The sequence below is a fragment of the Ursus maritimus genome, unplaced genomic scaffold, assembly GCF_017311325.1.
Source record: "Ursus maritimus isolate PB19 unplaced genomic scaffold, ASM1731132v1 scaffold_1, whole genome shotgun sequence".
In the NCBI taxonomy this organism is placed as follows: Eukaryota; Metazoa; Chordata; class Mammalia; order Carnivora; family Ursidae; genus Ursus; species Ursus maritimus.
In genome coordinates this window covers 20739290-20753551 of record NW_024423343.1, presented here as the reverse complement: position 1 = coordinate 20753551, position 14262 = coordinate 20739290, and the positions used below count along the sequence as shown (strand labels likewise).

At 49.7% G+C, this 14262-nt stretch overlaps 1 protein-coding gene across 1 annotated transcript in view; it reads right to left on the bottom strand.

Annotated features, from left to right (window-relative positions):
- Positions 1 to 6040: 6040 nt before the first annotated feature.
- MARCHF4 (membrane associated ring-CH-type finger 4) overlaps positions 6041 to 14262 on the bottom strand; it is a 106180-nt gene continuing 97958 nt past the window's right edge. The window contains exon 4 of the mRNA XM_008690487.1: positions 6041 to 6408. Within this exon, the coding sequence (XP_008688709.1) occupies positions 6041 to 6408 (368 nt within the window). The remainder of the gene's footprint in view (positions 6409 to 14262) is intronic.

Genomic DNA, 14262 nt, shown 5'->3' with positions numbered 1-14262 from the left:
TCTCCATGGGGCTGTTCTGTATGTGTGTCTTTGTGTCAAATGCACATACGTGGCTGGATCTACCTGGCTAAAAGAACACAACACAACCCTCTACCTGTTCGTTGGGGATTGAAATTCCACCACTTACAGAAGTTTTGCTTAAAAATGATCTCCTCTTAAAAATGGTGATTCCCCAGGAGAGGGAATATTGTTAATTTACTTATTTACAGTTAGTAAGAGTGAGCTTCTCAGGCTCTTTCATGAGAGAAGCTTTTGATGAGAAATGTGGGGCCTCTTCCTAGAGTCTACGAACTAGACAGTGAGATCCTTGAAGATAGTTGTATCTGATTGGTATTGGAGATGCCCACCTGGTAAGAACCTTCCACCCAGCAGTTTCTCACTATATTTTTTTTTAAATGTGAATAATCTTCAGTTACCTTCAAATTCCCAGTAAAGCCATCATATACACCACTGCAAGTAGTAAAATTTTGGGTGGGAGAAAGAGCCAAGGAGGGGGAATCCTGCCCGCCATTTGGGCTGGGTTTTACCTAGAGTCACAGTGGAGGAATCACTGTAAGACAGAGAGATTCTGGAAATTGGAGTAGGAAGCAACTGGAACAAATGTTGAGATCCAAATTACTAAGAATCCTGCTGAGGGCATCAGCCTTCCTGTAGGATGGGGGATGGGGATGTTGGAGCTGACGTTGGCTGACTTTGAGGGGCCGGTGACACAGATGGCATCTGGGGCTCATTCATTTCCTCCCATGCCCCTCTAATCAGGACAAACCTTTTACACACTTTCCCACTTTCCCGAGAGGCAGTATACTGTAGCGGTTAACAGCCCTACACACAGCACCAGGCTGCCCGGTATAAAAACCAGCACAGCTGTGAATGGCAACAGGACCCCAGCCCCGGTGCTGAACTTCTCTGGGCCTCAGTTTTGCACCTGAAAAAATGGGTGTAATAGTTGTTCTCAGCTTGTCGGGTGGTTTGGGGGAATTCAATGAGTTCACATACGTAAAAATTTCGAGATGAGTCTTGACCATATGGAAAGCGCTACACGTTTCGCTGTTTCTAGTATTCCCCCGGAAGTGACTGGGGGAAAGGGCGGGATTAGCAGAAGCAGAGCCTGAGTCCTTATTTAACAGACCCGGAAGCGGAGGACTGCCCCTCCGTCGGAGAGCACCCCCGGCCCTGGCGGTGCTCCGCGCCTTTCTTTGCCGACAGGGCCTTGGGTGCTCGCAGAGCACCAGACTGGGACCAGCACCAGGGGCGTGGAGGCTGCTCTGCTCTCTGGACTTTACCCTCTCGGATGAAGAGGGCACAGGGTAAGCCTGCTTCTCTTTTCTTCCCGACATCCCCCTGATCATGGCTCCTCTTCTTCCCTGATTGTTTACTGAGGCTTTGGGTCAAAACTGAGTGTGATGGTGAGGGGTTTGGTACCTGGTTATGGGTCACCTGTTTAAAGAGGAGGGACTCACCCCTGGCAACCAGTGGTTAGGGGCCAACAGGGTCGTGAGGGCTGCGGTTCTCATCGGGTTGGGGCTTGGACAGGAAGAAAGCCTTCGCCTAGTGGATTCTTGTTTCCATGGTGGGCTGGGGTGAGGAGTAGAGAGGAGACCCCGAGGGGGAAGAGGCAGCAGGAAGAAGGACTTGCGGTTCCCTGTGGTGGCACAGGTGGGTTCTCAGCTTAGCAGCTGGCCACCAACCCAGCACAACCCAGAGCCTGGACTCAGATCACTCAGGGTCATCTTGGAGTGTCATCCAATTGTCTGTGGCTCCCCAGGCACTTCCCAGTTCCCACTTGTCATTCTGCCGATAAGCGTGGGTGGGAATGTGGCGGGGGGAGGTTTTAGGACCATAGTATCACTGCTATAGCCTCAGACCCTGGCAGGTGAAAATCGCTCTTGATTGCTTATTACTAGGGAACAGGGTAATTGAGAAAAGGTGAGGGGGAGTAATACAAAATGTGTTTTTCCCCTGCCTCCTAGCTTTCTCTCCTCCACAATATAATGAGTTCTGCTTATAAAGCACATCGTTACTCTTAGGAATTGGTTATTGTTGTTGCAAACCATGCCCGTACCCTCTGCTGTGAGTCCTTGGATCAACCAGGCAAAACAACAAAATAGCAGATTATCTCATAGAGACTAAAAAATTCTGATTTTCTGTGCTGTAAGATGTTGACAGATTTGATTTTGACGGACAGGGACAAGGTTTTGAAATGCTGGGGTCCTCCTAAGCTTTGTGGCTATGCTCAGAGCCCCCAGTCTATCACTCTGCACTTAGAACCAGGACCAAAAACCTAATTTCCAAATAGGATATTTTTTTAGTTGTTTTTTTTTTTCCTAGAAGGAGAGTACTCTGTGATTTTTTATGGCTCTTTGTCCATAAAAATGTGGTTGAACTGTGTCCATTGTCCTTTCAGATTTCCCCAGCGCCCAGAAATAGCCAACTTTCTATTATATAGGCATCCATTCAACTAGGAAATTATCTGGACAGCATCAAAAATTGATAGCCACACTCAGGTTTATGGGGTTTTGGTTGGTTGGTTGGTTTGGGGTTTTCTTGGTAGGGGACAGAAATAGTTTATAACTATTTAGCCCCAATTTCCCCAACTTCCCCAATGTAGACCATGATGACGTCCCTGCATTGGGCTGACCCCAGTTTCCCTTAAACTGGTGTCAGTTGTCCTGTAGGAGTGGAGTGGAGTGGATTGCCTAGGATTGAATTCTGTCTGATTATGGCCTAGTTACTTCACCTCTTTGCCTCAGCGTCCACATCTGTAAAATGAAGATAATAATGGCATCTGCTTCATCAGTTGTTGGAGTACGAAGTGTGTTGATACATACACAGTAGTTAATTTGGTGTCTGGCACATCCCGAGAGCATCAGGTGTTAGCTAGTATTTTGTCCCACGCATGGGGCCATACTTGTGGATGATATGCGGTGACATCTCTGAAATCTAGACATTTGTCTTGTGGTATGAAGGGTGATTTGCGCATTTGGAAGAGGGCAATGGTCTCTGGGTGTCAGGGTGCACTTCTACTCGCTCCCCAGAGATGCATATAAAATATAAAAACCAAATCCATTCATTTTTGTACGCCTAAGTTCCATTTCCCAAGGCACAGGGAATTTACTGTCCTATTGGGTAGAGAAGCCAAAAGTTGACATTTCTTTCCCGCTCTGTGATTGCTCTTGAGAGCTGAAGTCTGAGGTGACAGGGTAGGTGGCATGTGTCCAGCATGCTTAAGGTACTCCTGTATTCTTCCAGGAGTGTATTACTGATTCAGAATATTTTCTTAAAATTTTTTAAAGATTTATTTGAGAGAGAGAGAGCGGGGTGGGGAGGGTAAAGAGAGAAGGAGAGAGAGAGAAAATCTCAAGCAGACTCCCCACTGAACGTGGAATCCAACATGGGGCTCGATCTTACTACCCCGAGATCATATCCTGAGTTGAAATCATGAGTCGGACGCTTACCTGACTGAGCCACCTGGGGGGGGGCTCATTCAGAATACTTATTAAGCGCCTGCCGTGTGCTGGGTTCTACTGTAGGTCTTGGTAGTAAACAAGACCCAACAAACTCCAGAATCCTATTAGAACTTCTCGTCGATCACCTCTTATTCCGTACAGCACATCCTGAATGACCCCAAATGGCCATAAGATTCTGAAGTATCCTGGGAATCACCAAAAAAAAAGACGGCATGAGGACCACTATAGTTTTGGTGACATGCATATTTTGTTACGTTCTGATATTTTTTGGAAATAGACAGTCTATCTAACGCATCTACATTTTCCATAAATAATAAATTAAACTGAATGACCCATTCCTAGAACGCACGGAGAAGTAGACTCACAAGTTACTTGTCCCATTTTGATGGTTTTCTCTTGCTGTATGTTTTCCTGGTACATGTTCTTTGGTCTCTCGCCAATTATTATTTCTTGTCTGACCTGCTGGATCATGAGCTCCATTCGGGGAGGAGCTTTCCTAAGCCCGCCCACATCCCACTGAGAACATTGCCTGACCGACTGCTGGCCTGAGGCGGAGGCCCGGGCACGTTGAAGGGAGGAAGGGCCTGCTGCCTGGTGAGATGTGCAAGCAAGCCCTGTCTCAGAGCCCTGCGCTGGGGGCTTTTTTCTGATATTCAATGAAAAACTGTCAGGGGAATGAGGTCCTAACACACCTCTTTCCTGTGGTTCTCTCGGCTTCTCTGAAATGACCAGATGGGGTAAAAATCTCTCCAAATTTCCTCGAGCACTGATGGTCTCTGCTTCTAGGAGTCCTGGGCAGAAACTTGAAGAGAGTTTGGGAGTTGATCCTCTTTTTTGACTTGAAGGAATCCATCTGCTAGAAAGCCAGTGAGAGGCCAGGGTCCCTGGTTCACACACACACACACACACACACACACACACACACACACACCCCTGCCCCCTCTAGACCCTCAGAGAGAAATGATTTCTTTTGAGGAAGAAGACACGAGGGGTGGAGCCGATGAGGAAGAGAGGGGAGTCAAGGTGGTGCCACAGAGGGCCAGCTGGACAGAGGAAAGAAAAACTCACATACGGAAAAGGACACTAATGATAGGGAAAGAAATTTTATTTTCAAGCTTTTAAGAGAATAATACAAACAACAGAGAGTTTTAAAAAACCCTAAAAACTAGTTTAAAAAAGTACTTGACAGTGTCCCTTTAATACCCATGGATGGCGCGGCCATTGTGCATTGACAATGAGAAACTCTGCAGGTGACCACCCCCCCAACCCCCCGTGGCCTCCCTGGCAAGGTCCCAGGAACCAGCAGGTGGGCTCAAGGGCAGTGATCCCTGCCAGGGTCCCTGCGCCCTGCTTAGCTGCATGGGAGGGACCAGGAAGTTTGTAGCACTGAGGGATGACTGCCCCCCGGGGAGGGTCTCGAGTTGCAAGGAATACTTAGATTGGTCTCCACTCCACTCCTAGGGGCACGTCCAGATGACTTCCTCCCATCTGCTGCAACAGCTATCCTGGGAGACCCTGGGTGGCAGGGGCTCTGCCCTTGGGGGGCCCTGGGTCTCTGCATGTGCCAAAGCAGGAGAAGGCATGACTTTGAGCATGTCCTGGCCATGGGCAGGGGTGGGTAGCTGGGAAAGTCACTCCTGGACTGACAGCTCTGAAGGCTGAAGCCACAGCAGCAGGACCGTGCTTGAGATGCCCACAGGAAATCTGTACTTCCTCTAGTTGTGTGTGTGTTTCTTGTAAACATCTTTGAGCCAAACCACCATAAAATAAAGTAACAAGGGCACAAAAAGACACCCATCTCCAAACCTAAGCCCTCTTTGAGCCCCTCTGAAATTGGGAGAAGCCGACATCGCCCTCCCTCTGGGGGCTCACTCCAACATCTCCCTCCCTGCACATGGCTCCGGAATCCCTAAAGCCATCTGAGTCAGGAATCCTGCCCACTCAGATGAGCCCAGGGGCCGCCAATGCTTCCTGTCATCCTTGCCAGCCCACACCCATCCCTCTCCCTCCCCACCATGGCCCCAAACACAGCCCCGGGGCGGGGGTGGGGGGTGGGGAACAAAAGCAAACTCGAGGGGAAAACAAGGCGGGCCACAGTGCTTTTTCGTTAACACACCCTTTGCATTTTTTCCTCCCAGCCCTCGTGCACACAGGGACACCACCACCCCCAGCTCTCCGGCTTTGCCCTCCCCCAGCCTCCACTTCTCCCAGGTGTTTCGTGCATGGGCACATCCGGGATAGTTGTCCTTGTGTTTCCTTCGGTTCCGGTGGCATTGCACTTCCTTGTCGAGTTCGTGCTGGAGTTCCTTGCTCTTGTGGAAGATGGGGCTTGACTGATTGGAATCACGAAAGCACTCCAGACACCAGCCTCACTCGTTCCAGCACTGACCCTGCCTCCAGGGCCCCCTCAAGGCCCACCACCCTCTGCCTGCCCTCTGCTCCGGCCCCCGGGGTGCCCCCTAGCCTCCCCACACCTGCTCCCCAGACTGCGGCCCTGCCAGGCCCTGGCCCCTTCCTGGCCCAGCCTCCCCATCTCTGTGCATGGTCACGGCCTCCCTTCCAGGCCTCTCCTCTCACACCGTCGTGACCCTCATGACGAGCTCCCGGCTCCCGCCCTGGGGGCTCCGCTGTTCATGAGGCCGTAAGTGACTCAAGATGTGCAGGATGGCGTAAGCACAGTGGTGATCGGACAGAGGGCCTGAGGGGTGGCTGGCCGCCCGGGCGGGGCCTTCCTCAGGGCCCGGGGTGCCCCCGGCCTCCTCTTCCGAGGATGGGGCATTGGCCTGGGGGGCTGAGGAGGTCCGGGGGTTTGTCCTGCCTCCCGACTTTTGATCCTCCAGGTCTTTCGTCTTGTCATAGTTCAGCACTTTCCACTGTTGGTTGACAGCCTGCCAGCGTTTAAAGATGCGGTACACCGACGGTCCTTCGTGCACGATGAGACCTGCGGCGCAGGGAGAGGGGAAAGCGGAGGCTGAGTGAGAGACTGGAAATCACTGCTGGAGAACAGTCTCCCTGTACGTGTCAACCAAGAGAGACGTTGGAGCAAGCTGGGTTTGTATCGGTTTGATTCGTTCTTTTCAAACCTCCCTTTCAGCTCTGAGCCACAGGGCTACCATCCCTGTATTCCTGGGCTCCGTGAGTCCTCAGAAGGGGAAGCAGAAGGCTGCCATACCTGGTTCGTGAAACTCTCGAGTGCCTACATGCAACGCCTTTGCCTACCTCTCCTCCACCCCTTCTGCTACTTGGCTTGACACCCAAGCATCACCCACTGAGGCATAATAGAAATGTATTTTCCTCCCTCTACCACGTAGCCATGGCACCTGGCACTTGGCAAATGTTGAATGAACCATGTGCTTTCAAAGGCACCATGAACAGTACCCGTGGGCATTCCGTACCTGGTGAATGATGTCTGGAACTCCACTGGTTAACTCTTTGCTACGTAACAAATAGCCCAATGCTACTGAACGACACCCCCGGGAGAGAGAACTTTGACACAGGTTTACTGGCCAGAAGCAGTGTAGAGCCAGAAAGAAGCCACGCCAGACAACCAGGAAGATAAAGATTGATTTTGTGCCTACTACGTGCCAGGCACTAGGGCTGGTGCAGTGAGCAGGACAGGCAGAGTCCTGCCCTTCCAGAGCCTACATCCTAGTGGAGAGACGCACGGCAAACACGTAGCCAAACCCATGAGACTATCTCAGGTGCTGACAAAATGCTATGAGGAAGATAAAATAGGGTTAAATAGGTACTTGCTACAGACACTAAGGGTCCTGCTTTATCAAGAGGGTGGCAGGAAAGGCCTTTTGCGGGGAGGTGATATTTACATTGCTGTGTGAATGATGAGGAGGGGACCATGCAAAAATCTGGAGAGGGGGGCGCCTGGGTAGCGCAGTCGTTGAGCGTCTGCCTTCGGCTCAGGGCGTGATCCTGGCGTTCTGGGATCGAGCCCCACATCAGGCTCCTCCGCTGGGAGCCTGCTTCTTCCTCTCCCACTCCCCCTGCTGTGTTCCCTCTCTCGCTGGCTGTCTCTCTGTCACATAAATAAATTTAAAAATCTTTAAAAAAAAAAAATCTGGAGAGGGGGCATGTTAGTGATAGGAACTGCAAGAGCAAAGGCCAGGAGGTGGGAACGGAACGCACATGGGTCAGAAAGAAGGTCAGTGTGGCCAGGATGCAGTGATGAATGGGAAGTACCAAGAGAGATGGGGGGGGAGGGCAGAGGCCAATATGATAAGGCCTTACAGGCCATGGCAAGGGATTTTTATTTTATCCTGAGTATAATGGGAAAGCACTGAAGAGTTCTAATTGGGGGATGGGTAACGGGGTGATGTGATCTGATTTACCCTTCAGAAAGTTCATTCTGGCTCCTGTGGAACTGGATGAGGGAAAAGAATAGGAGCAGGCAACCAAGCAGGAAGTAATGCAGTGATTCAAGCAGGAAGGGATGGTGGCCTAGACTAGGGTTACAGCAGTGGGTTCCATGAGAAATCGTGTGGTCAGGACATACATAGAGGTAGAGCTCACAGGCTTGCTGACAGGCAAACTGTGAGTTGATAGAAACATCTGGACGACGCAGGAGCTTTTGCTGGTGGTGCCATTTACTAATATGCAGACGGCAGGAGGATGGGGGTATGGATTCGTGTGGCAGCGGTCATGACTGTATTAGTTTCCTACGGCTGCTGTAACGAATGACCACACACTTAGTGGCTTTAAACCACACACATGTATTCTCTTGTAGTTCCGGAGACAGAAGTCTGAAGTGAAGGTGTCGGAGGGCTGGTTCTTTCTGGTGGCCTTGAGAGGAGGATCCATCTCCTTGCCTTTAAGCTTCTAGAAGTTGCCTGCATGCCCTGTCTTTTCCCAACATCACTCCACCTCTTGTTCCAATGTCACATCTCCTACTCTTCTGTCAATGTCTCTCTCTGCCTTGCACTTATAAGAACACTTGTGATTGCATGGGGTCCGCCCAAATAATCCAGGATTCTCTACCTATTTCACAATTCTTACATTAGTCACATCTGCAAGTCCCTTTTGCCATAAAAGGTAACATTCACAGTCTCCAGGGATTAGGACCTGGATGTCTTTGGGGGCCATAATTCAGCCAACCACAGTGATTAATAGTTATATTTTGGTTATGGTAATTTAAGATGTCTGATAGAAATCTCATCGGAAGGTCCAGGTAGACAGTTGGGCATATGAGTCTGTTAGGGAGAGGTCTGGCCTGGAGGTAGAAGTCATCAGTGTGGAGGTAGAATCTAAGCCTTAGGAATGGCCCAGATCTGGGAAAAGAAGGTAGATAAGAGAAGGGACCAATGACAGATTCCTGGGCCTTCTCATGTATAGAGGTTTGGTGGAAGTAGAGCCAGCAAAGGAGGCTCTAAAGGAGCAGTAAATGGTATAGAAGCGAGACCAGCAAGTGTGTAGACCCAGAAGTCTAGAGGAGGATGTGTTTCAAGAAAGAGAGTTCAAATTCCCTCGAGAGGGCCGCTCAGGGGGAATGAGGAGTGGCCGTTGGCTTAGTAGGCACAGGTGGAGGGAGGATGATAGATGTGAAAATCAGGCAGTTCTCATCCAAGTGCCTCTGTCTCTTCTCTGATGTCATCAGCTAAGATGGAAGGGATACAGGAGGAAGTGTTGAAGATTTCTGGAGAGAAGAAGAAGTGGGAAATGATTATCTTGGAAAGTAGGAGACTGAATTCACAAAGGAGATGTGAAAGAATTGTCTGACAGTGTTGAGTGTCCATTTGAGATCTGTGGCCACAAATTTAAATGAGTTGTATGGCTTTTCTCCATGCCTTGCACTACCTGCTAGGCGCACCTGTGGAGTGGGAAGGTTGAGTTTAATCATATAGGCTTCTCCCAGACAAGCGAGATGTAAGAGAGGACATGAGAATTACAAATGTTCGCAAGGGAGTGGCTATCACACTGGCCCGTGGAGTCTAGGCTGGGGAGGGGGAAAGCGATACACAAAAGGGATAAGGAAAAATGGACAGTGATAGGGTCAATGCCAAGAGGTCTCTTTGAAGTAAAAGAACCGCCGGAGTCAATGATTACAAGGATGGCGTGGGGAGTGAGGCTCAAAGAGTAGGATGTTTAAATCCAGACTTTGGAAGGGGTATGGTTCTTGGTGATGATGAGGTCTAGGGAAGGTCCACTTGAGCAGGGGCTGAGGTGGGCAGAGGAAAAGGCCTGTGGAGTAATGAGGTAGCCAAGGAGTTGGGCACATTATCTGCATCAACCATCCTCAGTGCTCTCAAACCAAATGCCCCCCTTTTAAAACAAATATAGTTTAATATCCCTTTCTTATCCTAAAGTGAAATACGTAAGATAAAATAAGCTACCGTGATTTCTTTTTTTTTTAATTAATATAATACCCTAAACAGATAACGTAAAAAAAAAAACAAAAACAAAAAAACAGGAGAAGTCATTTATAACCAGACAATATAAATTTCAACACAAATTCTGGGGCACAACTACATTAGAAAACAAACCACCTCAGAAGGGGGAATGAAGCATGAGAGACTATGGACTCTGAGAAACAAACTGAGGGCTTCAGAGGGGAGGGGGTGGGGAATGGGATAGGCTGGTGATGGGTAGTAAGGAGGGCACGGATTGCATGGTGCACTGGGTGTTATACGCAACTAATGAAATAAAAAAATAAAATATATATAAAAAAAAAAAACCTCCAAGATTTCCAAAATGCCCCCTAGGGGATAATACCGCCTCTGCTGAGAGCCACTGATCACAGAGACGCTGAAGACAGGAATGGTGGGAGGGAGTGTATGAACCAGGTGCCCCCAGGAATGAGAGGAGTGAGTAGGCAGCCAGCAGCCAACAGCATCAAGAAGGGGAAAGGGGAGGTTAAATATGATGACATGCACTTCAAAGGGGCTGGGGCTTCTGAAGGATAAAGGAAGAGAGGTGCTTTGGAAGTGGTAATGGGGAGCAAGGAGGATGTGGACCTCACCTCCAGGCCCCATAGAATACAGTATATGGGAGAAAAAGCAGCTACCACTTGAGATCGCAAGAAACAGTGTCCTCAGAAGACACCAGTTTCAATGAAAGAAGCACTCACAGAAGCTGCTAGCGATGGACCCTGAGGTCCGGAGGAAGGGCTGGGAAGATGGAGCCAGTGAAGAGAAGCGCAAGAGGGAAGTGGTGATTTGTCCATATCATGACGGTGATCTGGGAGGCTGGGCCCTGTGATGGGGAGTGAGAAGACTGGGCATTCACCCTGCAGCAACTGTCAGTGTAGGGGAGGCTGCTGGCCTGGCCTCTGGGGGGAAGAGCTGACTCACAGGAGCAAACAGCGATGAGTCACTCCAGCCTCCCCAATGTCAAGCAAAGAGATGGGATGGAAACATCTCAAAGCTTCTCCAACCTTGAACACACTGTGATTCTAGGAGACAAGATAGCCACCCACTGCCACTCTTTCCTCTAGTGTGACAACAGTTCCTGAGATTGGACTCTGGCAACAAGTTTTCAAGGGTTTCTTAGACAGTCTCCCTGTGGCCCAGTTGTTCCTAATTTTTTGGGTCATGTGCCCCTTTGAGGATCTGATGAAGGCTAAGGACCACCTTCCTGGCACAAAACCACACAGATGAATTTAGGGGTTCATAAATCTCCCGAAGACCACCAGTGGACCCCTTGATATGGCCTGTTTGACCAAGGAGGCCTCCTCTCCGCCCCCTGTCTCATCACCCAGCCCCATTCACTTCCTTCAATCTTGTGAATACGTGTCCTGTGTTCATTATTTCCACAAGTCTATTTGAACACTGCAGTGCTCTTTTCCCTGGACTGTAAGCCCCTCGAGGACAGAGGCCAGGAATGGTTGAGGGTTGGGCAGCCAACATAGTAGCGGGAACTTAACAAAGCCTTGGTGATGATGGAGGAACAGGAGCCTCGGGGAGAGAGAGAAGCAGGATCTTTTGAAGCCCCAAACTAACTCTTTCCAATAACAGCCACTACACTTGATTCTTAATTAACTTCTCGATCAGACAATTTTACCCTGATTGAAGAGGGTGGCTTAAATTTTTGGTCTGAACGCTGCCTTCTAATTATCTAACTGTCTAGTGTTCAGGAAGTAATTAAACCACTTTAATGGATAGATGGCTGAAGGGGGGAAGGTGCACCTGTTTTTGTAGATAGTGCTTGTTTGGCAAAAATGGGAAAAGCACAAACTACCTCTTTCGCCTCCACTCCCCTTAGCTCTTCCTCTGCTTCCTGCTCTACAAATCACTTCCTGATTCCACGGATGGCAGGATAAAAACAACACAAAACAAAACAAAAATGGAGGAAGGTGGGCGGGGCTCATCCGATTGGGACAGGTGAAAATAGGGAGGTTGAAGAGACGGGAGAGAAGGAAGATGGGTTGGAAATGGCGGCAGATGGAGAGAGAGGCTGAAATTAGAAGAGGAGGAAAGAAAGCTATTGGTGAAGGGAGGCGGAGAAGCAATAGAAGAAGATGGACCATTAGAACACATGGCAATACGGGGGCGCCTGGGTAGCGCAGTCGTTAAGCGTCTGCCTTCGGCTCAGGGCGTGATCCTGGCGTTCCGGGATCGAGTCCCACATCGGGCTCCTCGGCTGGGAGCCTGCTTCTTCCTCTCCCACTTCCCCTGCTGTGTTCCCTCTCTCACTGGCTGTCTCTCTGTCACATAAATAAATAAAATCTTTTAAAAAAAAAAAAAAAAAAAAAGAACACATGGCAATACGGGAAATTCAGTCCGTTTTGATCAGGTCCTTCTCTGGGGTTTTCTGTTTCATTTAATAGCGACCCCATAACCACCTACAAGGTGCCCAACCCTGGGCTGTATTGTGGAAAATCCAGTTCCAGAAGAATTGCCACCATCATCTCCCTGACATCTCTCCACCTTTGGGGGCAACTCTTCCTCACATCGCTGGAGGCTCCATCACTCTCAGAACACTTTGCTTGTCATCATAGCTCTTCCCACCGACCTCCAGCTGAAGTGGCCCTTTAGTTAGCCCATGAGGAGGGGGGGAGGTGGCCACTGTGAGTGGGTGGTCCTGTCTGCTTGGCTCCTCCTGCCTCTAACTCACCCCGACTCAGCGCTGTCGGGGAGCCTTCAATCCTTGGTTGGGATCAGCATCCCATTCCTGCCCTTCTGAGTTTTGGCCATTGGCTCTTGTTGTGTCCAAAGCAGTGAAATACCATTTAATTCTATTTAGGTAATATTTCCTGAGTACTTACTATGTGCTTCTCCGAGCACCTGTGATGGAACAAAAAAAAAAAAAACAAAACTGGTTCTTATCACGATAGTATGGAGTTAACAGGCCAAGGCTAACTGAGAAGTCTGCAGAGAAGACTCTAGTCCCCTCAGCAATGCCCAAATCCTCCTTCCCACCTCTCATCTCCTGCTGGCTTCCTGATTTAAGTGGCAAAGAAAGTTACAGACAACTCTACAACGGCGCTTCTCAAACTGTAGCATGCATCAGAATCAGCCAAGGAGCTTGTTAAGACACCGATTCCTGGGCTCTACCTCCAGAGAGTATGAATCTGTAGGTCTTGGATGAGGCCTAAGGATTTGCATTCCTAAGCCGGTGCTGCCAGTATGCGGACCACACTTGAGTAGCACTGCCTAGACCATGGTCCTTATCCTGGCCTACTGCCCCATGGAAGGCTCTAAATTTTGATCAAATAAAGAGCTATATGTAACTTTTTAAAAAAGCCTTATGTATTTATTTTAGAGAGAGAGAATCCCAAGCAGACTCCCCACTGAGCATGGAGCCCGACGCAGGGCTCGATCTCACCATCCTGAGATCATGACCTAAGCTGAAACCCAAGAGTCAGATGCTCAGCTACTGAGCCACCCAGGCACCCCAAGAGCTATAGGTAATTTTTAAAAATATTCTAGTTCCGGATGGGACAGATATGGAAATGTGAGGTAACTAGAGAAATGGATACTTCCCTTCTAGACCCAGAGGACTTTGGGTCCCACAGTTCAGAGGCACCTCACCAATGAGCACACACCGGACATTCAGAGCATCTGCCACTTACCAGCCCTGAGGATTTAGGTAAGTCACTTCCTTTTCCCGAGCCCCAGGTCCTTCTTCAGTAAACTGGGACCGATACCTCCTTGCTTATAGGGTTGTTAGGAGATTACAGGAGGTAATGAGTCCTGCGTGCTCCTGCTTGGGGCTGCACCCAGCACGCATTTAACACGCAAAGCCACATGATATTGATTATTGTGGGCGCGGGGGTGGAAATTACAGGACAGAAAAAGCCCAGTCGTATCTTTTCCTCCTCCTCCATCGCCAACCCCGCTCCCAAGCACAAACACCTGTTCTGCCGACTCCTAACTGTCCTTCCCAATCCTCAGTCTGAGTCATTATTTCTAGATGAATAAGATGCTGGAGCTGAAAGGAGCTCTAGGGGCCAGCTGATTCTGTAGATGTGACAAGCCTCCACTCCCAGCTCCTCTGCCACCACCAGGAGCCTTCAGCAGTGCCAGGGGAGGGATTCTCCCCACCTGCAGAGTCACTCGCTGTCAGACACCTGCGGGGCAACACTTCACCCTGAAGCCCCACCACTGCCAAGCTCAGCTTCCCGACGCTACCCCCAAGGGCCCAGCCCTGTCAGAACCTGCACCGAAGAACGTAGCAGGCAAGTGTGGGAAAGAAATCAATCTCACTAGCTAGTGTTGGGGGGTGGGGGTTAGGAGGCACTGTCGTGAGATGGCATTGGCAGTTCTCCATGGTCACAGCTTCGTGCTCCTCGTGAGTGTAGCCAGGCCGTGCTCCTGGGAGCCCCTCCGAGGAGGTGGCGAGATATGGA